Below are 26470 nucleotides of genomic sequence, written 5' to 3'. Positions count from 1 at the left end.
CCTTATGCTGCAATGCAACGTAGTGACTTGCGTAAGAAGAGAACTCTATATACAGAGAAAAATTAGAGTACGTGGAGGTTAATTGGGCTCAATGTTAAGGGCTGTCAACTTTGGAGGCCCATACTTCAATGATTTTGCTGTCACTTGTAAGTACAGAGCTAGATGGAGAAAAGTTGGAATCAATATTAGTATTTCACAAGTTAATAATTTTAAGGTTTAATTAAATTTGAAATTTTCATAAGAACTCTTTTTGTAAACGATACACAATTTATAATAGAAGAATATGGAAAACAAATGTTTTTGTACTAGTTTATTTTTTTTTATTACGTTCAATTTTTCTTTAAGATTTTTTAAATAGGTTCACAATCACTGCTTAGACATATAAGTATTACTTATAACAAAGTCTGTTAAATTTTCTTAAAAGTAAGAATATGAAGTATTTTTTTTACATTAATTCGTTTTCGGTTTTCATAAGTACTATTCAACTACCATTTATACAAACAAAATAAACTTGAATAAAAAAAATAAAAGAATTCTTGCAAATAGAGTTTGCAGCAAATCACTTTGCAGCAAAACTCTAACAGTTACATTTTCCTTCATATTTAAGGCTCTTACTACTTTCTAAGAATTGTGTGTTGTTGTAATAATATTTTTCGTGTTTTTATACACTTTAACAATATTTTTATTGTAAGATATTTTATTATTTTAATGTTGAAGTAAATCTTTGATTGTCATAATGTTAGAACAAATTTTCTTATGATCTTCATAAATTTTGCAATATGTACTCCAAACAACTTTAGTTCTTTATTATGATTCTTTGTTTATATCTATTATTCACGAAAAAAAATAAAGAAAATACACAACACATTATATAAAGAATAAATACTATTTTTTATGTGTGATTTTACTATCACACTATTCAATTTAGATAAAATATCAAGTAAAAACACTTATTAATAAAATCAGAAACTCTAAATCCTAAAGATATTAATCTCAATTTAAAACTTATCTTATATAAAATTATTTATTTTCCTAACATGGTGTTGTGCATTATATATGACTATTAATAAAAAGGGTTTATAGATTATGTGGACATTGAATAGCTTGTTGTTCTTTGTTTATAAAAGGTTATATTATATTAGGATATGTCAACGTTTTAATTAAACTAGAAAATGCTAAATTATATTTTATTACTAGAAGGTACAGAACATAATATTATATTATCATCAATGGGCATACTGGAAAATTAGATGTTAAAGCTAAGTAAAAGTAAAATCTGAATAATATATATGAAATTGAAGCGCTCTTTATGATTTAGTGGAGGTTGAATGGCTATATAATGCTTTAGTAGTATAAATTAGAGATAAAATAAAATATTTTTAGGTGGCTTAAGATATAAATGATTCTACTATGTCTGACAAATATTTTTTCTTAGATAAACCATAGTTAGATTTTTAAAACAGATGATATTTTATATTTTAAAGTAATATTGTGGTTTTTATTTTATTTTTTTATCAATTATGGGTCAACTTACCTTCGCAAACCGTATAAGACAAGCGTGAGATACTAAAATGAACAGGTAGTATGTACTATGCAATATAAGCTTCACACAAGAATGACCTTGAAAGAACCAACTTATCTATATATTCTACTACTGTCAATCTGGCAAAATTTAGAGGGTTTGGTCCTAATTAACCTGGATTGAGATAAAAAAAGACACACAATTCCAAAAAAAAATCAAATTGAAAAAATACACAAAGCTAAAATACTCATAAAAAACCTATTAACACGGTTTCTTTTAAACATCAAAAGAATATGAATTTTATTAAATATATAATTGAATATATAAATAACATTCATGAAAATCAAAACTTTGAATTTAAATTAATTTTCAATTTGGATCTGTACTGATTTAACTGATTTATAAAGTAAAATTTACGCTCATTTATATATATATATATATATATATATATATATATATATATATATATATATATATATATATATATATATATATATATATTATAAATTGATTTTATTTACGTTAAATTTTAAACCGATTTTGATGTTTTTTTTTGTCTATCTCGATCTTTGAGTCTAAATATGTCCATCTTCATCGCACTTCTCGGATTAGCCTATTTCTATTTTTATTATCCAGTTCATGTTGTTCCAACCTTGGGCTTCAACTAATCAATAAACACCACAACTTTCAGTTTTGTAAACTACAAATCTAAATGTTGTTTCTGCTTCAGCATATTCGTTTTTATCCTTTTTGTCAGGAACCCCAGTAGGATCAAAATCGAAATTATCAGTATTTCATGTTCTTACCTGTTATGGCATGATTCATAATTTTGCCTCTAATAATTTTCATTTGCTGTCCAATCAAGACTGCAGAACACTATAATTGGTTTGTTATGACCCACATCAAACTAAAATATAATAAAAAATAAAGTATTGTATGCCCTAATTTTAAATTGTGCACGATAATCTCAGTTTTTTTCTGGTATGCCAAATTTTGAAGGTTTTTGAGTAACTTGATAAGATGCATTTATTTCTCCGTTCTTATTTTTTTTAAGTATTATAATTGTAGTTTTTTCAGCTCACAATTGTAGTTATCACTTTGTAAAACATGATTATGATCCTTGACTAATTCTAAATGAGATGTAACATTCATGTTACAATGAATTTTTATTATTCAATATGTCCCTTATAATTGTATAATGACATCATAATAGTCCATTGTCAGTCTGAATTGCTTTTTAATAATAATATCTTTATGTTATTCATGGAAGAGCGACGGAAGATGCTCTTGAAGAATCATGTCTATGAACTGAGTGATTCGTGTGTGAGAATGTGCGCATCATGATGAGCAAGCAATGAAGACGAAAGACTTACAGAGTAGGCAAAAGCGGCAAAAGTAATCTTGGAAAAGCAGAAAATCAAGAAAGAAGAATCTACACACTGATATCATGTGAATATAAAATGTATATATTGTGCGTGGAAAAGTAAAAGAGTGCCCTTATATATAGGGTAGCAGAGGAGCAAATAAAAAACAGTAAAATAGGAACAAAAGGGGAAAAACCAATTACGGAGCATTCTGACAGCCCCCCTCAAGCTTGGCGTAGATGTTAAGAGTGCCAAGCTTGGAATTAATGCTATGGAAGGTTGAAGGAGGAAGAGGCTTGGTCAATATATCAGCAAGTTGTAGAGTAGTGTGTATGGGGAGGAGCTTTACAATGCCCTGTTGAACTTTTTCCCGAATGAGATGACAGTCAATCTCTATGTGCTTTGTTCGTTCATGGAAAACTTGGTTTGTGGCAATTTTGATGGCAGACATGTTGTCACAATATATGGTGGCAGGTTGTGGAAGAGGAAGATGGAGATCATTCATAAGATTGCTAAGCCACTGGAGCTCACATACGGTTTGGGCAAGAGCGCGATATTCTGCTTCGGATGAGCTGCGTGAGACCGTGTTTTGTTTTTTTGATTTCCATGATATTGGCGAGTCCCCCAAGTAAACAATGTAGCCAGTGGTGGATTTGCGAGAGTCAGGGCAACCGGCCCAGTCGGAATCACTATAAGCTTTTAATTGAAGGTTATTAGTTGCAGTTAGAAAAATACCTTGGCCAGGAGTTTGTTTGATATATCGTAAGATTCTAAAGGCAGCTTGGTGATGGAGCGTGGTAGGAGCAGCAACAAACTGGCTGAGACGATGTACAGCGTAAGTGATATCTGGACGGGTGTTGGTGAGGTAGATAAGTCTTCCTATTAGCCTCCTGAATGCAGCGGGGTCATCAAGAGGAACACCATCAGAAGAGACTTTGGTGGAGAAGTTCATAGGGGTGCTGACAGGAGCTGCATCAAGCATTCCTGTTTCTGTGAGAAGATCAATAGCATATTTCCTCTGGGTTAAAAGGATCCTTGCACTGCTTCTAGCAACTTCAAATCCCAAAAAGTAAGATAGATTACCAAGATTTTTTATTTTAAAATTTTCATTAAGCAGGTTTGTTATTTGATCAATATCATGAACATTATTTCCAGTGAGTATTATATCATCAACATAAACAAGCATTATAGTAATGTTATTCCCAGTATGCTTTGTAAAAAGGGAGTGGTCTCCAGATGTTTGTGAAAAGTTGTGAGAGAGAAGAAAAGATGATAACTTGTCATACCACTGTCTGCTAGCTTGTTTCAAACCATAAAGGGATTTATGAAGGAGACAAACCTGATTTTTACCTGTTGCAAGGACCCCCGGTGGTATTTGCATGTAAACCTCTTCATTTAAGTCACCATGTAAAAATGCATTATTGACATCCAATTGTCGGATGTGCCAATTTTTAGCTGAAGCTAAAGATAATATGAAACGAACACTAGTCAGTTTAACAACAGGAGAGAATGTATCAAAATAATCAATACCCTCCATTTGAGTATAGCCCTTGGCAACAAGGCGAGCCTTGAATCTGTCTATGGTCCCATCGGCCTTGTGCTTTGTTTTGTATACCCATTTGCAGCCTATGACCTTTTTGTTGGAAGGGAGAGTGGTGATGGTCCACGTATTGTTGTGTTCTAGAGCCATGATTTCTTCTTTCATAGCATGCCGCCAATGATCATGTTGTATGGCCTCTTTGTAATCCTGTGGATCAGTAACACTATCTAGAGAGAAAATGAAAGCTTTATATGCAGTTGATAATTTGGAAAAAGATAGGATATTACTAATTGGGTATTTTGTTTTAGTGGTACTATAAGAAGAGATTTGAAAATCTTTTAGATAGGATGGTGGTTTTCTAATTCTAGTAGATCGTCTAGGAGAGTCATTTTCATGATTTGCATTTTCTGTAGGGTCTTGAGTATGTTCATCATTTATGGTTACATTATCTATGGGAACAACAGTGTGATTGTGATCATCATTATGCATAAAGGGATTAGTAGATAAAGGTATCGAAACACACTGATCTTGTATAGAGGGGAAAGTAATGGCACGAAATTCAGTTTCAAGAAAAACAACATTTCTAGAAACTTTAATATCGTGGCTATCAAGGTCATATGTAATGTAACCTTTAGTAGTAGGATGTAATCCGAGGAAGAGGCTGGGCTTGGCACGAGGATCAAGCTTTTGTCTATTGGAATGAAGAGTGCTAACATAACAGAGGCAGCCAAAGACTCTTAACCTGGAAATGTCAAAATCATTTTGATACAATCTGTCATATGGTGAACAATTATTGAGAAAAGGAGTAGGCATTATGTTAATTAAAAGAGTAGCATAGTTGAGGGCATATGTCCAAAAATGAGTAGAGATTTTAGAATGAAAAAGCAAGGCTCTAGTTACATTGAGAAGATGTTGGTGTTTCCTCTCAACTATACCATTCTGTTGAGGTGTTTCAATGCAAGAAGTTTGATGAACTATACCTTCAGAATTAAAATAATCAGTCACAGCAAATTCTTTGCCGTTATCAGACCGAATGATCTTGATGCTAGTTTTAAATTGATTTTTAACATATGCAATAAAATGAAGAATGTGTTGACGAGTTTCAGATTTATGTTTCATCAAATGTATCCAAGTATATCTAGTATAATCGTCAACAATGGTTAAAAAGTATCTATGAGAATGCAAGGAGGGATTAGAGCATGGTCCCCAAATATCAATATGTATAAGATCAAAAGCATGGGAGGTACGAGTAATACTAGGAGAAAAAGGAAGACGTCTTTGTTTAGCAGTGTGGCAAGCATTGCAATTTTCAGTTCTAAAATCAATGTAACTATACTTTTGTCTCAAAATTTCTAGTCTTTTATCAGACAAATGACCTAGCCGATTGTGCCAAATGTTGTTACAATCAGATTTAGCAGGAGTGTGCTTATCTACAGAGTGAGTAAAATGCTGTGTAATGTTGGTGGATCCACGAAAGATGTACAACCCTCCATTGATATCAACTGAACCAGTCTTGTTGTTTGTTGTCAAATCCTGAATAAAACATTTTCCATTAGTGAAAGTAATACAGATATTATTATGTGCAACCAGCTTAGAGATAGAGATGAGATTATAACAAAAATCTGGAATAAACAGAACATCTTTGAGAATAATATGTTCACTGATTTTAACAATGCCTTTATGTGTGGCGGTGGTTTGCATGCCATTAGGTAGATTAATGGTTACAGGAGTAATTTTTTCATAAGAGCTTAAGTGAGTGAGGGAAGAGGAAACGTGATCTGTTGCGCTAGAATCTAGAATCCAAGATATAATACCTTTGCCTTCATGAGAAGTAAGGGTAAAAACGGATTTACCTGTATCATTTGAATTAGATATTACAGAACTGATCTGATTAGTTGATGAGGTTCCTGTGTCGTGAGAGGGCTTGATAAGAGTCAGGAGAGCTTGATATTGTTGTTGTGTCAAGCGGACCTCTTGATCATTGGCATCTGAAGAACCATCATTCTTGGTATCTTGATTTGTAGTCATGAAACTTTTTCCATTATGGAGTTTATGACCTGGAGGAAACCCATGTTTCCTGTAGCAGACTTCAATGGTATGTCCAGCTTTTTCACAATGAGAGCAAATCTTCTTACCAGTAGTATTTTTGTTAGCTGGGAATCCATGTTTCTTGAAGCAAACCGATTCGTTGTGACCATTTTTGCCACAATAGGAACAAGTGACGATGCCGACAGCAGCAACGTGTTTAATTTCCAACCCATTGAGAAAATTATTGCTCATAACCTGTCTTTCTTGTTGTACAACATAGGAAAAGATTTTTGAAATGGGAGGCATAGGATCCATAAGCAAAACGTGAGACTGAATGTTATCGTATTGTTCATTCAGTCCGCGAAGAAATTGTAGAGTCCGATCTTCATGCTTTCGTTGAGCAATTGTTGAAATAAGTTTGCAAGAGCACTTGATTTCACAGGAGCAGGTCGGTTCAGGACGAAAGTTGTCGAGCTCATCCCATATTATACACAACTTGGTAAAAAACTCTGTCACGGTTCTTTCCCCTTGTTTTAGAGCGGCGGCTTCATTTTGTAACTCAGAAATGCGTAGGAGATCTCCTTGGAAGAATCTTGATTTTAGGTCGTCCCATATGGCCTGGGCGCTATCCATCCAGAGGATGTTGCGGCGTATGTCCGGAGATACAGAATGTACGAGCCAAGAGACCACCATGTCGTTGCATCTTGTCCATGCGTGATAAAAATCAGCTTCCTTTTGCGGCGGTGTAGCGGTACCATCAATAAATTGAATCTTGTTCTTGGCACTCAAGGCTGTGCACATTGATTTGCTCCAAGCATGGTAATTGTTGGATTCTAAGAGAGGGGAAACAAGGGAAATTGCAGGGCTTTCGCTTGGATGAAGATACAGGAGACCGGAAGAAAGAGTATGTTCCTCCATCATCGTGGAATATCCTGTAAAAGAATAGGCAAAGAGAAGAAAAGAGGAACCAAAAAAAAAATAGGGTTTAGAGGCGCAACAGAGCTCTTCAAAGGAAGAGCTCTGATACCATCATGGAAGAGCGACGGAAGATGCTCTTGAAGAATCATGTCTATGAACTGAGTGATTCGTGTGTGAGAATGTGCGCATCATGATGAGCAAGCAATGAAGACGAAAGACTTACAGAGTAGGCAAAAGCGGCAAAAGTAATCTTGGAAAAGCAGAAGATCAAGAAAGAAGAATCTACACACTGATATCATGTGAATATAAAATGTATATATTGTGCGTGGAAAAGTAAAGGAGTGCCCTTATATATAGGATAGCAGAGGAGCAAATAAAAAACAGTAAAATAGGAACAAAAGGGGAAAAACCAATTACGGAGCATTCTGACAGTTATACCACACAAGAAAATTAGGAAAGGTCTATGTGAGATTTGAAAGAAGATTTTTAGTGAAAGTGAAAAATAAGAGAAAATGACGCATTGATGAATGATGTGTCAAAGTGTTGTTATCTTCATAATACTCTTGTTTTCAAAGATCGGTGTCGAAAGGGAATAATTAAGGTACGAGGTGAAAGATTTGAAGTGTCTAACAGGAGTAGCAATGATTCCATATAAAAGAAACAATAATAGAATAACTTGCATGGTAAAGGAATATGAAAGTCATTTGCGTATAGAAACTTGGCAAAGTGTGAAGAGACAAGTTTGAGTTGTGCAGTGTGAATTAAAGAATTGGCATGCAAGCTGATGCAACATAACATATGATGTATGGCTGCAGTCTCTGATTTTGGTAAGGATTGCTTTGAAAGTCACAATTTTTAATAAGAAAAAAATATTTTGACAATATTTTTTTATAATATTTTATTACTTTATTATTTATTTATTATTATATTAACGTACTTTAAATCTAATAAAAAAAATGAAACTTGTAAAAAAAATCTATATTAACGTATCAATGTCCTTTTAATGAATGTTCTCTTTTTATAATATATATATATATATATATATATATATATATATATATATATATATATATATATATATATTATTGACTTTGCTTTTTGAAGACATGCATTCAGCAGAAAGAAAAATAAGAAAACGAAAACTACAGCTACATTTATTTTAGCCTAACGAAATGTTTCTCAATATTCTTTCAGAATTAAATTTTTATGAAATTATATATTTTGTTTCATATCACTTTTGAAGTTAACAATGATAATGAAAATACATAGCTTGAGGGGAAGAGTTGATGAAAGACAAAAATAAAGAAAAAACAAAATAATTTTTTATGAGAAAATATTTTTATATATAATGGAGTTATCTTTTTTATCGCATATTAATTATGAGAATAAGTTAAGTTTATAAATTGACATATTTTTTAATATGATATTAAAATCAATTATAATAATAGTTGATGGACTTTTTATGTTATCTGTCATTTTAGTCGTTATCAAGCGTTAAAAAACATTGGAGTTTTATAATTTATAATATATATGTGAAACCAATATTTATCTTACAAGTAAAAAAAAGTATTATTGTAATGACAACTTAATATTAGAAAAACATTGAAACATTATTTAAAAAAAGTATTTTGACTAAGTGAATTAAAATAACTGCATTACATATTTGGGAATTAAAATAAGTGCATGACATATGAACTATCTAATAATTTTGTAAAACTAGTTAGATATAAAAGTTAAACAAAATACTTTGTTAACAAAAGCCCGGTATAGTAAGTAAATGAGAGCATGATTAATTACTTATTGATTTCATTACAGTAATAAATCTCGAGATTTGTAAGGTAAGTTTTTTATTATGTTAATTTTCTTTATTTATCACTTTATATATTCGTGTATTTCCTATATTTATATAGATTTATTTTTTTCTGACAAAAAAAATGAAATCTACCGATTCACATAAATTTTCTTACTCAAACACGCATGTGGATGTGATGGTACGTGCAATAAAATTTATAATAGAGAGGATAATATGGGAACAGTGAAAAGAATAGGCAGTGATTTGCAATGAAATTAATAAATATATTATGAAAAGTGAAAGAGAGCAGTTATGAAAATGGAGTTAAAAATAAAAAAGGAGAAGAAAATGAGTTGTTGCTTTCTTCTAGGGACATTGCAGAGACCCCCCTGAAAGAAAAGAAAAATCTAACAGGATCTAATTTGAGAAGGTTGTAGGCACTAAATTCCAGAAGACGTTCAAAGCAGAAGACAGATGCATGTGCAGGGTGGGATTGAAGTACATTTTCACCATCCAAAAAGAAGATGTATTTTTTAATTATCTTGTGGGAGTTATGATATGTAGAATTGAAGTGGAAATAGATGGCAAAATTAAAGGATAAAGATCACAAAAAGAAGAAGAAAACAGCCAAGAGAGCATGTGAAATTATGGGACGGGACCATACTCACGTCAATGTTTTGATCAGAATATTGCCGACATCCATGCAGACTCACAAAAATATATATATATATATATATATATATATATATATATATATATATACATATATATTTGAGCTGTAATATATTTCTATGCATTATGTTTTTATCAATATGTTATTAAAAAATAAAAGTCATATAATTTGAGTGAAGAGAATGTTAGTGAACTCAATCCAAATTATAAAGATGTTACATAAAAACACAAACATAAATCATGTCACCCAATTAAAGGAAAAATTTAACCATTAAAACTTAATAAAAAATATAAAAACTTGTATTAGTCAATAAAAAATAAATTAGCATCTCGATTATTAACCGATATGTAATATTTTATGTTAACATGACATAAAGTAAATCAAAATAATTTAAATTTTAAAACTTATGGATTAAATCTAAAATTTATTTAGAAAAACTATAATTACGTATTTACGAAAAAGTGTAAAGAGTAAAAGCAAATTTAAACACATTATTTGGCTTTCATACGTGATTTTAATTATAATATATACACATATTATCTTATAAAATAAAGTAACCAATCGCTGGATAATTTATGTAGAAATATTATTTGATATCGATGTCATAAATGTTGTAAGGGGATTTTACAATAGCATTTGAAATTGTGTCATGCTTACTGTATGCTGATCAAGTCGAAGTAAAAAAAACTTATGCAAAAATTTGGACCCTGTTATTTGATTGAAAGGTACCTATTGAGAATGAAAGTGAAAATGTTAATTAATAACCTTTTCTAACTATATTATTTTTTTAGTTGAAAATTATTAAAGCACATATATGGTGCGAGTCTGACGTTCAATGAACCTTATCTATAATTTTATAATTTTCGATAAATTTTAGTTAATAACTGGTATTGGATTTTTATAATAAGGTAAAGATGTTATTATAATCTTTTTTATTGTAATGGTTCTGACATGTTGTTTTACATTATTAGTCAATCAACCTCAAGTCATCATAATTGTGACTTTTAAGTAATTTTTATAAAATTAAAAAAATTATATATAATAATTTTTCATTGGATGAAAAGTATAAACAAAATGAATTTCCTACATATTCACGTGCAACGTTCAAGTCAAGTTTGAAAAGTTGAACAATGCCAGTGAGCAGTTTTTTCGTTTTGAAAAAAAAAAAAGCAAATTTATTAAACCAACAGCCACAACATAGTACTTGCAAGTCATGAATACATTCCATAAATGAGAGTTTGATTTTCCCAACACCAAACAAAAACACACCCCAAACACGAGTCTTAATTTGATCAAAGTTCAACACTTTTCTGACACCCAACAATTTTATTTTTTTTTCCATTTCGGACATTGAATAAGGTTCCAACTTCAAAAAAGTCTCTTAAAATCCTCCTTAAAACTCACACCAATTCCATCTATCTCGGAACCTGGTCCAATCTAACCTTCCCCTTAGTGAATACATGAAAAATCTAATCTTTAAGCACGTTTAGTACCACTTTCCCACCACACAATTCTACGTTTATGAAGAAAGTGGCCCTCGATAAATAGCTACATTAGATGTGTCAAATGAACTCACCCTTTAACTCCAAGGCCATCCATACAAAACATTCATTTCAATGTTGTATAATCTGACCAACGGTTTAGATTCTTGGTATAACCAAACTTTCCCATGATGTTTGTCTGGTCCATATATATGGTCAGTCTAGGACACAAATCATGATTATAAAGTCTCTCTGGGGGGTCGCACATAACTCTATTGAAGCTATAAATTCAAAGGCCAAATTGCAAAAAGACATTACGATACAACATTATTACATATACTGTTTTGTTGGCATCAAGTTGAGTGATTAATTAATATTCCTCTTCATTGCAACATTTCGTTTTTCAATGGAGGCATTGATAGTTTGGGTTCACAAACCCCTTTGCATGAATGAGATTGGTAAAGGCTCCTTTTAATAGCGAAAGCAATAATTAAGCAAGTATTGGACAAGATCCAACGCGATCAAACCGAAAATCCCACTCCCTAATAACGAGTCAAGATCAGCCACCAAATCTTTTGAGTCGTGGCAAATAAACCAATTATTGCAAAAGGAGAAAACAATATACATGCATGATGAAGGAATCTAATTTCGTCGATCGTAATAATAATTAGGTTTAATAATGAAAGATATCTTCAATTGACGGATCTAAAAGTTATTAGCAGATTCAAATATATAAGAGTAAAATAAAGTTTTTTCAAAGACTTAGTAATAATTTTAACAAAATCAAGAAATGCACATGAACAGTCTCTCGCCAATGTCTTGCATGATGACGAGTGTATTCATGTTTTATTTATTATCGTGATGCGAGAAGAGACTTAAGATGAGTGGTGCGAAAGGAGGAAAAGGGCCCTCCACGAGGATGAGGGTGAGAGGGGGTGCGAAAAGACGAGAGTAGGGTGGTGGTGATGACAAAAAGTAAAACAAAGGGTGAGTGAATAGAGTGAGTGGTATATAGTGATTGGTAGGGAGCATCTCCACCAAACCCCGTAAAACGCGCCCCCTCACTCACCATTTTCGTCGTTTTCGCTTCTCACCGGTCTCCATCTCATCCCTACCACCAAACTACTATTATTGTCTTCTCATTTCTACTGCCAAAAACAAACTACTATACTTCTTTTTTTCATCATATACACAAATTCACTTCCTCTTATCCACAACCTTATATTCTTACGTCACCAAGATAACATCAACTATTTTTTGTTTCTTCTCATTAATCTCTGTCTGGACAGTTGATAATATCATGGGATATATAATAGTACCCGCTTTTTATTTTCTATTTATTAATTTATTAATTCATTTAATGTTCGATCTACATTCTCTGAAATTATGAACCGTGTAGTGCACTTGTTCTGGTTTCAAACAACCTTTGCGAACAGTTGTTCTCATTAAAGAAAAAAAAAAAAACATTTTCACAGTTGAGTTGTGGCTGTGGTGTATATATGCACGAGGTAAGCCACAAAACAAAAAGATCGGTTATCCATCTATCTATCTGGTACTGTAATTCGCTTTTACTATCGAACATTGGGGGCCTGGGAACTGTGAGATGAGCATATCTACCATATGTTATGGAATATGTTGCGACCTAAAATACAAGATAAGGATCCAGCTCAGTTGCCAAAAGCAGTGAAATGTCTCACAAACCACAATAAACTTTGCGGGCAATGTGGAAGGAAACCTCATTTCTAAATTATAGTATGCTGTCCAAATGCCACCTATGCATTGGGTAGAGGTTTGGTTGGAATAAGGCAAGTATAACTAACAACGTTGTTTAGTTTACATTACGAAGTTGGCAGTGGTGTGAACAATATGGAGAATTGGTGATCATCAATTCATACGATGTTTACAACCTTTTTTCAATGCTAAGTGTGTCAAGGCCAAGAACAATTAATGTCTTTCTTTATATAGATATTTATATAATAGGTTTGGTAGAAAGAAAACTAATTTCTTTATAGGCGTGTGACATTAACCTCCATTCATTATTATTGATGTGCTCTTTCATATCTATGTTTTTTTTAGGTTAGTATTTTTATTTACTTAAATTATAATTTGATTTTGAATTTCTAAATGAGTTTTAAAAATAGGCAAGTAGCATGGTGTACCATGTAAATGGTCTAGTCAATGCACTCACCACATGATTGGTCCGTCAATCCTTATTAGAATGTTTTCTAGAATCTTAGAGGCAACGTTGACCAATCGGTCTCATTCTCACAAATGACCGCTCGGTTATAAACTAATTAGAAGCATCAGTGCAAGCTCAATAAGATTAACAAAATAAAGTATCCTTGTGAGCTATTTGACCATAATGGGGTCAATCCTAACCAAAACCTTATTTCAAAAACCTATAAATACATAAAGTAAGAATGTAGGTGATAACATTTATTGAACATTTAACACTTAATTTTGATAATTAATCAGTATAATTAACTAATTTGAGTGTCAAAATGTCTTTGGAAAGTAGTTCTTGAATTTCCCTTTACTGCACTAGTGAAAGTAGCCACTTGTTCGATTTGGAAAAGTAAGAAACAAAAAGAGGTTGTGAAACGAACCTTAGATAGAGAACAATATGAAGAAATAAGACTCGAGCCTTGAGTTAGTTTTGTTGATTTGCGTGGATTAAGAAGCATGCATGGATTGGATATTGTGAAGGAAGATGGTAGATAATAGGAGACAAAATTGGACAACTGGTGACAGCAATACTTTAGCATGATTTGCGTGAAATGGTTTGTTTGTTATTTGTAATGGATGAATTAACCAATGGAATTGAAACACTTGGATTTCATCCCTTGTGCCTAACACTTTGGTAATGTTCTTTTTAGCTTTAACTTTTAGTGGTTCCTTCCAATCATCATTGTCGGTCAAAACACGAGTGGTTTTGTCAACATTGTGAGTTGTCCATCATGGATATATAATGAGATTCAACTTCCATTCCTCAAATCTTTACCTCTTTCATTCTACACCATATTACCTTTTCACTGCATCTACTATAAATACAAGTCACTTCTTACGACATTTGTCTCTATATGATAATACTAAGATAGAATTAAGATTAATGAAAATGTATTGAAATAAATAAAGAAGACAAATATATCTAATAAACAACTTATACCCGCAATGTGATTAATCTTTTTGGTTTATCAATAAAAAATGTTTTAAATGCATTATAATTATGTACTTTTTGGTTTATCAATAAAATATAATGAATACTAAACATTTATTGTTTTTAGATATTTACGATTATTTATTTTTGACCAATTTAAGGTTATATATTGTTCATAAAAAAATTCTAAGATGGGAAAAATGTTTTTTATATTTAATTTAAAATCATATTTTGTTATATCATATCAGCACATTCTAATTAAGAGATTTTATAATTTTTATCCTCGTCTAGAACTTAGTGATCCTAAGGTATGATGACCTTCATCTAATAATAATCATATTCAAAAGAATAATTTTATTTATTAGACTATAATGGTTTAAAGTATTACAGATTTTACAAAGAAACTAATTAGTGTATGAATTAAAACTTTTTTAATGCAATTCACTTATCTTAGAGTAAATATATGGAATTTGTTTTATTCTGACTATTGTACTCAAAATACCATAATTTTCAATTCTAATGAAATAAAATATCATTGCAAGACAATAATATATATTTTAAAATCAAATGTATGTATAATACACCTATGATACACATTACATGGTACGAATGTAATTTTTGGGCTTAATTGTTTGTTTTGTCCCCAGTTTTGTTGAAGTGTGTCAAGTTCGTCCATCCTTTTAAAAAAGTTGCAATTTTGTCCACACGTGATTTAAAAATGTCAATTGCATCCAAACATAGAAAAATTTGCTTCAATTAAGTCCCTTCCATTAAATAGGCACAAACGGCGTTAACTTTTTTTTTTCTCTCTTCTGTTCCTCTAAATGCATTAGCTTTTTGTCAGTACACCCTCTAATATTTTATGTGCATCGAGAGTTGGAGAGACAAGGTTTAATCATTTAATTATTGAAAAGTAGGAGAGAGAAGGTTTTTTTGAGTAACATTTACAAAAATTGAAACAAAGTATTAATAAATAATAATATTTGATGTTTTGAAAGCTTTGTGTATGAAACTACTCAGATTATCTTTATTATATTATTAAAATGATTAAAATATCATTTTTATTCATATTTTTCTAATAATTATTTAATAGATCAAATATATTTTTCTATTTTTAATTTTTTTTAAACTATATTTAATTTTTAAATCAAATTATATATTATTTGAACCTTATACTTTATTATAGGAATATGAAATACCTTGTCAATAGATAAATGTGACGTTTGTTACGAAAAGATATTTTATATAATTTTTATAAAATACAAACAGGTAAAAAATAACATAATTTAACTAAGCTAGAAATTTACTTTTAAAAATAATTTGAGAATAAAAATTATATTAATTTTAATAAATATAATTTCTAAAAGCTTGTATTTACAAATTTTGAGGTTAAAAATAAATTTTTTATACAATTCTTTATAAGTTGCTTTTTTAAATGGTTGTATTTAAAAAATTTGAGATTAAAAATAGCTTTCATGGACGGTATTTATTTTACAATTTCCAAAATATATTTTATAACCTATTTTACTTTATAATAAAATATAATTTGTTTACTAAAATTTTAACATATATATTACTTTATGTTAAAATGTAAAAAAAAATTCATTAAAATATTATTAATATATTAAATTAAAAATATTATTAATATATTTAAATATATCATTTGAAAAATATTTATATCAAAGCAAGGTAAAATTAAACAAAATACTAGGATTTTTATAAATTTTAGTATATCTAAATTTTTTATATTTTATTTTTGTATGACATATTTGTTATTAGATTTAATAATAAAGTATATAAAACTATAATTTATTATAAAAATAATTATTAATATAATTTATTGTTGTATCAACCAAAGGATAAGTAATGTGAACATAATCCAAAGACAAAAGAACACTAATAGCATTGAGAAAGACTGACGCGTTGCATAGAGGAGCATAAGAGAGAAATAAAAGTTAACATCGTTTCTCTGTACTTAACGGAAGGAAATTAATTGAGGCAAATTTTTACTAATTTTGGACAAAATTGTTACTTTTAAACCACATGTAGACGAAATAGTAACATTTTTAAAATAGGAAACGAGTTTGACCCACTTCAACCAAATTGGAGACAAACCAAGCCATTAAGCCTAATTTTTTCTATAATGCACGATTATTATGACATGCATATATATCTTTTGTAGGTGACTCCCATGGACACAATATCATATTCAACTCAATCATGATTAGGTAACGAGTTACATTCTAAAAACATATCCTTCAACAACTATAATAATTCTCTACCTCTCCATCAATTTCTTTCTCTTAATTTAAATAATTTTAAAATCACTTACAAAAGAATTTTTTCTAACGTAACACTGTTCTGCTTTTTTTTTTTTTATGAATGGCATATTGTTGCTTTTTATTACAGAGCGTAAGAATTCGGTCCCCCTGACACATGAACTTTGACCTGTAATTCATTTCAACAGCTGGAATTCGATTTTCTAGTAATAGATTTTTTTTTATCTGAGAAAAAAAAAGGAAATTAAAAAATAAATAAAAACACAACTGATTAATGAAAATTCTGGTAATAATTGGTAAGGTTAAATATACTTAAATCCATAAATTTTAATCTGAAATTAAAATTCGTTAATATATAAATTTTAACACAATTTAATTCTTAAATTTTAAACATAAATAAATATAATTATTTCAATCTAAGTGTGTTAATTTTTTTAAAGGTTAGATTATGTTGTTTGTATTCTCTAATACAATACAGTTTAAATATTAATCTAAAATCACCGTAAAATAAATTAATATTATTTATTATATTAATTTATTTTTAAAGTTTAAAGATGTATTAAAGTTTTATATAAGAATGAATTCGAATTTCACATTTAAGTTTAAGAATTAAAAACATATTTATGAGTGTGATATATTTTTATAAAATTAAATTTGGGAGATGTATAATAGTTAAGAAAAAATAATAGATTGAATAATAATTTTAGTGTAAAAAGCTTAAAAAAACTAAAATTTGAAAATAACATTATTGTAGGTGAAATTAATTGAAGCAAAATTAAAATTGTGGTGTTTTAAATTAAAGTTAAAAAATATAAGATTCTTTTTTGTTATAAATTTTTATTTTAAAATAAGTTAGTAGTAGATATTTGGTAAAGTAAGAATGAAAAATAAGATGATTAAGGAAAATTATTTGGAAAAAAAATTAAGAAATTCTGTTATTTATTAATATTAATTAAATTAAGTAGTACAACTTATTTTGCGAATATATATTTATTTAGTAAAAATAATTTATTAAAAGTCGAATATTATTGTTGTTTATTGTAAATTTAAAATTGACAAATCTATTTCATTTATTATTAGTAATTTATTTAAAAATAGGTTGGACTAAAAATTTAGAAAAACAAAAGCAAAACAAAAAAGGAATTTAAGCAAATATTTACTTTTTTAGTTCTTGAAATTTGTTCTCGGAAATTTGTATACATTTTTTGTCCCTAAAATTTTAAAAATGGATTAATTCTAAACTTTACTGAAAATTAAAAGAAAAAATAATCCTTTATTTTTTTTATCAACTTATGAATACCAGACTTATAAAAAAAATTATTACTTCCTCTAATAAACTTATTTGTTTATTATTCTTTTCATTCTCTATTTTTTCTTCAAATCAAAAGATAAAAAATAAAAAGTAGCATAAAATTCGATTATCGGAAAACCAAGTTCCAATTATTTTCCAGCCAAAATACTCATGAATTGAATGTCAGAATTCGTGTCCTGGGGTACCCTTACCTTCTTCTACTAAAAGTGTGTTATATATGTAAGATAATTTTCATCCTTGCATCCAGTGAAGATTTTTTAGTATTAACTGTATATATAACGTGAAATGACCATTATACCTCTTAGAAAATGACCCATTCTGTTTCATCAAAATTGATTCGAACATCCTCACGTATTTATTTTATTTACTTTAATGTCTTGTTCTGTTGAGTGAATTTGAGTGAGAGTAATTTGAAGAGATTTGAGAGAATTTGAAGATAATTTTTTTTGTCGTTTATTTGAGTGAATTTGAAAGTAAATGAGAGTAAATTTGGAAGTAAAGTTTGTGAGAATTAGTATAGGATTTTATTGACGTGACAAATTAAAAAAATTTACTTCCAAATCCACCCTCATTTACCTCCAAATTGACTCAAATAAATGACAAAAATTACTCTCCCTCAAATCCAGAACAAGGCCTAAATCTTATCTTTCATTTTTAAAAAATAAACAACTCTTTATTTTTATGGATTATTAATATATAAAAAACTATTTTTGATCCCATTAATATTATTTATTTACATAGTAACAATAATAATAATATAAATAATAAATTCAATTTTATTTTAATATATTATTTATATTTATATTTATATTATCTTTAACCTCAGCCATATCATACACAAACTTTTATTTCAAATTCATTCAAACCACATCATTTTTTTTCTTAATCCAAACAATACCTTAATCTCTTCTTCACCCCTTCAGCCAATTCAAACACACTATAAATCATGTAAAGTTATAAAAACAGTTGTTCCAAAAACACTTACACAAACGAGTTCTTTTAAAATATCATTCTCCAACATTATATATTACTTCTCCTCAAAATGTTTTCATCAATATTTTTTATTTAACATAATTGACATGTTTATTATTTTCACATATCATATTCATATGGTATAATTCTTGATAATTCACGATATCATAAACAACTCTACTTTAAAGAACAGGGACATAAATAACATGTTACTTTAAAAATTATTATGATTCTTATTCTGATATATAATTCATAACATATACAATTAATTCTACATTGGTTGAAATAAATATTAAAAAATTAGCTTGATGCTCGTTAGACCAGTACAGGTTAAAATTATGTTAGTGTGAGATTGTTTAACACATAAATTCATATATCTAAATTTATTATCTTTTAAAAATCTATTGTCGGTTTCAAATATGCTGACCATCTAATTAAGACCATTATTTAGTAGCTATAACTCGAAACATGTTCTCTTTCAACTCTGTTTTCTCTTTTGTTTTATGTTCGTTCATCTTCTCCCTTTTGTTTATTCCTCATCCCTTTTTGCTTTCCCTTATTCAGTATTCTAATGGTTTTGCTTTTCCTTATTCAGTATTCTAATGATTTGTTGTTAATTCTAAAGTTTTCAGACAGAAAAGATACAATATAGCTGGCAGGTTACTAACTACTTCATCTTCGAATTTCAAATGCCCAAAGTTCAAACTCCATCCTTTCCACAACCCCAAAATATATAAACCTTTCAAGACAAACAATCACTGTGCCAAATGCCAACTATTCATTTTATTCCAGTATATATACTCATACAAAAACTATACAAATTAATACGTCACACTAGTACAACACAAATTATATTATAATGTCTCAGATAATTCCTAACACCAGGATAATATAGGATAATTAGAGATTTATCTGAAATAGTTGATCATAAGAATTTTAAAGGTCAAATCTGTTTGATCTTGTTTAATTCTTCACTAAAACTTTTGATAATAGATGAATTGCTTATTTTATAATTAATCAAAATTGATAACTTAGTTTATGTGAACGTAGATATTAAGGATAACACATTACTATAAATTTTTTAAAAAAATCAATTTTAGATAACTTTAATATTATCTTTTAAAAACTAAATTTTAAGTGTAATTTAATTTTATAAAATCAACTTATAAGTTATTATTTACCTTTATTTGTATATTGTAAATTTGTCTAATTAATATAAAATCTTTAATAAATTTCTATCACATTTTTATGTAATATAATTAAGTATTGTGATATATTTTGCTTTAAATTTAAAAAATTAGATAAATGTGACTTGGATAAACACCTAAGAATTTCTATAGGCGAGTTAAATTACTTTTTCCTGTATAACTTTAACTAATGGGTCATATCATAATCTCTAAAAGGAGATTATGCTCGTGGGCAACTTTTACATGATCATTGTATGCAATTTCTAAGATTTGGATTTAGGATGGTTATCCAAACACACTATTTATCATCTTAAGTCCTTAACTTAAAAGTACAAAAACTCAGATTAAGAAGAATTTTCCTCAAACACCATACCAATATTGATAAAACGGGCTTTGTGGGGTGGCAACGCGTTTCACCCATCTTAATTACGAACACTAATGCGTGCGCTACTATAAATAAACGACCAAATTTTCGTGTCATCCACTTAATGTCCAATTTAAAATCCTGAATCAGGATAAACAAAAAATATGTTTTCTTTTTCCTTTTTTTGTTCACTAAGTCAGCAATTTCCTACAGGGAGCGTGTGAGAGCGTAATGTAATGAGAAAAACAAAGGCATCTCTAACAACCCAATCATTTGTTGCAAAAGTATGCGTATCTCTGCCATAAAGTGGTATATATCTCTTCCTTACAACCCTAAATTTAACAACATTTTTCAGACCCTCTTTATTTATATATTAAGCTCATCCACTTTTTCAATGCAAAAGCCTTTCAATTCTGCTGTTTGCACCCTTAAAAGCGGTTGACTCACTGCTGTCTCAGAATATGAACTTTTTTTCTGCAACTACCTCTGCTTGCATATTTCCTATATTTTATGTATAAAACATTTTTTGGAATTACTGGCTTAGATGCATCTCCATGTTCTCTACCCCATCTAACAACCAAGATACAGAAATTTATTTCCTTGACCAACCCATGAATGTTTTGGTGTAGTGCCTTATAATTAATGCAAATTTCAGATTTTTCAGCAGGAGGGGACGTAGCTTCTTCAATTTCAAATAGAAATCATGACGCAAGGCCAAAGTCACTCATGTCTGGTTGGGTAACATTTTAATTAATTGGGGGGTCCTACCCTAGAGCCAGTATATATATATAATATATATATATATATATATATATATATAGTATGTAGTAATTCTTTAACTAGTATATATATCTTCAGCAAGATTCATTTTTTAATAAGGAAACTACTGTACAGTTTAATTCAAACTATTACTTTGTTACCAACAGCAACTAACTGGGTTGTGAAAAGACATACAACTTTCAATTGTGGGGTTGAGTTGTGAAAAGTTAGAAGATTGTAAATTTAAGCCAGCATAAATCATTAAAGTTTAGTTAGAATAATAGTTTACTGTTTTTTGACACATTATTTTTGTTATTTGAATGGAAAAACTATAGAAAATGAAGGTATGAATATCCTTTCACATAAATACCTGTGGGAACTGTTTGTACTTTGTGCACAACGCATGTTACCTTGTCCCAGTTAAACTGTAGATGATGTAACTAGTGAATGATCTGGGTTTTCTGCAGTTGAATTTTCAACTGCATAGAACATAATCATGAAAAAGATTCTGATATATAAAAGAGCTTGCATCGGTGCAGGTTGATCCTGTTGGAGTGATGATTATATGAAGGAAAGTAAAGTGTCGGAGCATACATGAGGGGCCAATGGATGAAAATGTATGTAGAGTGTGATGGCATCTTGATGAAGTAGGAGAGTAGTCACCATGTCAGCTTCCATTTTCTTTAATTAGCAAAATAAGTCTCTCTCGACCAATTTGTAAGCAGTTCCAATAATGGTCTTTTGTTATAACCAAACACCCACTTCGGGAATCTGATGAAGAGCTTCCAAAATTGAAGCTTTCAATGCGACACATGATGATTCGTGGACAAAAAAAGTTTCGGTGTCGTCCCAGTCACATTCTACTCTGACAGCACCACTCACACAACATAACATTACATTTATCTAACAAAAAAACAAGCTCATCCAAGGTAAAACAAGACACATTTTCCCTTCAAGAAGAAATGAACAATTAATTAACCACTTCACTTACACTTACACTTAACTTACACTGCGTACAATTTCCCTTTCATTACATTGATTGGAGCCTCCATCATCAACTCAACCAAACCACTACAACCAACTCAACATCCATCCCCACCATATCTCGCAAAAATCTAAATCATATCATAAAACCAATATTTACTAATTGATCCAACTTACTTAAATTATTGACAACATTTATGGATGAATGTTAGCTATTACAACTAATCAAATTACAGTCACAAATAGACAACGCAAGTATTATATGTGTAAATATAAAACATAACATTATACGTTCCTTGTTTCTTTTCGATTTTTTTAATGCAGCATTAGCGTTTGGCTTAGCAGGCATAGAAGTCGACGAGTTCGTTGAGAGACTCCGGTTGTGGGTCGGCGTTTTCGAGCATCCACAGCAAGTGTTCGAAGAGGACAACCTCGCATGCGACATTGATGGTGTCGTCTTGGTGGTCGGAGTCGTCGCGGGACCTCTCTACCAGTTCCCGGAAGACGGGGTTGTCGAGGACGCCGGAGGAGACCCGGTAGAGGCGGCGGGATTTGCCGACGTAGACGGCGTGGAGGTCCGATCTGGAGGAGGACTCATCGTCGGCGACGGCGCTGGTGCTGTGGCGGCTCTGCTTGCCGTTGCCGAATGAGTTCCATTTCTTCAGCACCGATTTCAGCCTCATTAGTTTTCCACCTTTAGCCATTACGTCAAATGGTGAGAATTGAAATTGAAGAAGAAGAAGAAGAAGAAGAAAGAATGAGAGAGAATAAGAGAGAATGAGAGAGAGTGCATGTGGGAAAAGGAAGGAAGAAGGAAGGCGCGAATATAAAGGGGGTGGGGAGGGGTAAAATGGTCAGAAAATGGAATAGAAGTGGGGTCAGTGGTGTGGGACCCACTTTTAACACTGGAGAATTCTCTGTGAGTGTGTAAGATAATGGTCAAAAGCAAAGGCAGAGATGTAGGGGTCTTAATTTTGGTACTGAACTCCACGTTAGCTTCATTTTCGTGTACTTCTTTTTCTGTATTTTTGTCATGTGTTTCTATATTCATTTATCTCCATCGATCATTTTAAGTTTGGATAATAATTACTTTCTTAGAATTTTTTTATGATCAAATACGATGTTTGAATTTTAAAAAAAATAATTTTAATTTTTTTACATTTTAAAATTAAAATCTTGTTATTTGTATTTTTTTTTAGCTCAATTTGGTTTTGATTGTGGATATTATTAGTTTTATTAAGATTGAGATATTGTTAGGATTATTTCTTTTCAAATGATGTGGATTATTGATTTAGACAACTATTATATTTTTTGTTTAATATTAGTTATAGATTTTTGTAATCAATGTTGAAAGACTATTTTCTTGCACATGTGAATGAAATTTTTTTCGATTGATATCTATCTCAATATCAGTAGTGGTTTTTTCATCACCAATAGAAATATTATTATTTTGCTAATAATTTGTTAGGCTTTTCTGTATAGTGTTGATTGGAAAACTTTAAGACAACATTAATTATGATTGTCTTCTTAACAATGTCAACTAAGTGGTAAAATATGTCAATGGCATTGTTAAAAAAAAAGTTGACAAAAGACTTCAATTATCAACATCATAAAAATAGCTTTGTCATTTTCAGTATAAATAAATGTGTTTGACACAAACTAAAATTATATAACATAAAAAGTTTTTAATATCAACTACAAATGATAATTAATTTTGATATTTTAAAATTTGTAACAACGATTTTATATTTAAATAATTTTTTGTATTTATTAATAAATAAAATACTTTATCTAAAAATAAAAATAAAATTTATTAAATTTGAATGATCTTATTTAAATAAAATCTTTAAAAATAAAGATAATTTAAAATTATATTAGTTCAAACCTAATGTCTTAAAAATTATAAAATTCATTATCCAAATACCTTAATTTAACAATTTTCATTTATCACCTCAAATACTTTTTTTAACATTTTCTAACATAAAGTATATTAACCTTTTTCAATAAAAAATTTCTTATATTAAAAAAAATCGCTATTAAATGAAAGGTTAGATATATTCTGTAACTTATTTAAAATATCAAACATATCACTATGAACTTAAATTAATAAATATTTAATCCTTATCAAATTATACTGGCATTAATAAAAAAAATTATACTACAAAAACAAAAATAAAAGACAAATTTTCAAGAGAAAATAAAAAAATTTATTCAGTTTAAAATTTAAATTATTAAGAATTTAAATATGAATCTAAGTTTTATATTAAATAAAAAGTATATAATATAAGAATGAAAACCAATAAATTAATTGTATTAAGAATTTAAAATAAAATAATATTAATATTTATGTTTAGAAGAATTCGAATCTCATTAATATGTCTTTTCGATAAATTTTCTTTAAAAAATAATATATATATATATATATATATATATATATAATATTATTAACATATATTCATACTTACTTTAAACGTAAAATTAACATTTATTATATTTTTTCCTAAGTTTTTGTATTTTGTATTTTTCTCCGAAAAATTATTTAGAATGTAATTTATATCCATTTTTTCTCCATAACTCCTCAAAATTTCCGCCTTTAGTTTTTGAATACTAAATATATAAACATTAAATTATATTTTAATTCTCAAAAATTATATTTCAAGTTTTTGTCTTTCCTAAATTATTTCAATTTTATGTGTCATTAGATGGGAAAACGAAAATAATTGCCATATAATCTCGTTAATAATAAGATCAAATAAATTAACAAGTTACTGAGAAATTAATTAAACCTCGAAAATTTTACAGGAGTATTTTTAAAAATATTTCTTATATGACTTTATTTTACTGAAATTCTCTTAATTACAATACATTAAATATTTTAAATGTATAAGAAAAGACGAGTAGCATAGGAAAGTAAATGAGTGAAGAAAAGTAATGTAGTAATTTAAGAAGGTTTTATTTGTGAATAAATTGAATGGTATTAAATAAAGTAATTAGGTGTCTTAAAATGTGAAAAATAATTAGAGGAATGATATGTTGATGGAGGGAGGTACCTAGTATATAGAAAAGAGTCAGAGACAGATAGACATGTTCCACTGCCCCGATCTCCGTGGCCCACAACTAAGTTGTCAGTAATTTTCACAATTACCAAAAGGAAACTATTTTCTTTTTCAAACTTCTCATATATGAGATGTTGTACCACGAGATAAAGCTGTCAAGATCCAGGGCAGATTTGATTCGGTCTATCACGAGTTGGTTACTGAGTCAATTCAATTCGACTTATTTATTTTTGAGATAGAAAAATTCAAATTTGGTCTGATCATCATACGTTGGTAGATAAATGAGTTGGCTCACTAACTTATTTAATTACAATTTTTTTAAATAAAAAAAATTACAAATTTTATATAATTTAAATCTAAACAAATTTAATCCCAAGATAAGTGTTTAATTAATTTTGAAAATAAGAAACTTAAATAATTTTTCAAGCAAAAACAAAATAATAAATATTTTTTTATAAAATTAAAATTAAATTTTAATAAAACAAAATTAGGTAGGTGGGTTGGTGGGTCGGGTTGACTCACCACGGGTTCAACTCGCATGAGCCAGATTTAAATGAGCAGGGTTAAAATCTGACCCGCATAAAAAATACATTTTTTTAAAATCCAATTCGACTGAAACCCGTGATAAACTGGATTGACCCGCGAATTGTGATCTATTTTGACAACTCTACCAGAAGACATACATAAATATTAATCATGACAAACAAAAATAATATACTAATTAATGATTACCCTTAAAATGATAAAGGAATTTTTTTATTTATTTTACTTTTACGAAAGATGAACAAACAACAACAAAAAAAATGGAAATTACATTGTGTGACATAACCAATGTAAGACCCATGAAAAATATTTATAGTAAATTTTAGTATTTTATTAGTAATAATAATTTTAATGGATAGAAAAATATAAATTTTGGATATAAAATTATAGTAATTTTATAAGGAGAGGTTAAAATTTTTGATAACTTATTTAGTATTTTTTTTTTAAGAAAATCGAATAGTAAAAAGTGAATAGTGAATAGTAAATAGTAAAAAGTAAATAGTAAATAGTAAAAAGTAAATAGTAAAAATAAATTTTCA

General features: G+C 29.1%; 2 protein-coding genes across 2 annotated transcripts; both read right to left on the bottom strand.

Moving 5' to 3' along the window:
• Positions 1–5708: 5708 nt before the first annotated feature.
• LOC128195013 (uncharacterized) lies at positions 5709–7643 on the bottom strand. The gene is made up of 2 exons (XM_052871803.1): positions 6280–7643; positions 5709–5959 (listed from the first exon to the last, which is right to left on the bottom strand). Exons 1-2 carry the CDS (start codon positions 7373–7375, stop codon positions 5925–5927), a joined length of 1131 nt encoding a protein of 376 aa, XP_052727763.1. The 5' UTR covers positions 7376–7643; the 3' UTR covers positions 5709–5924.
• Positions 7644–22299: 14656 nt separating this feature from the next.
• LOC108337181 (auxin-responsive protein SAUR78) lies at positions 22300–23125 on the bottom strand. Its single transcript, XM_017573652.2, has one exon. The coding sequence runs from the start codon at positions 23034–23036 to the stop codon at positions 22671–22673; it is 366 nt and encodes a 121-aa protein (XP_017429141.1). The 5' UTR covers positions 23037–23125; the 3' UTR covers positions 22300–22670.
• Between the last annotated feature and the right edge of the window lie 3345 nt (positions 23126–26470).

This window comes from Vigna angularis, chromosome 1, assembly GCF_016808095.1.
Source record: "Vigna angularis cultivar LongXiaoDou No.4 chromosome 1, ASM1680809v1, whole genome shotgun sequence".
NCBI lineage: Eukaryota > Viridiplantae > Streptophyta > Magnoliopsida > Fabales > Fabaceae > Vigna > Vigna angularis.
This window is presented reverse-complemented; position numbering and strand designations above follow the sequence as displayed.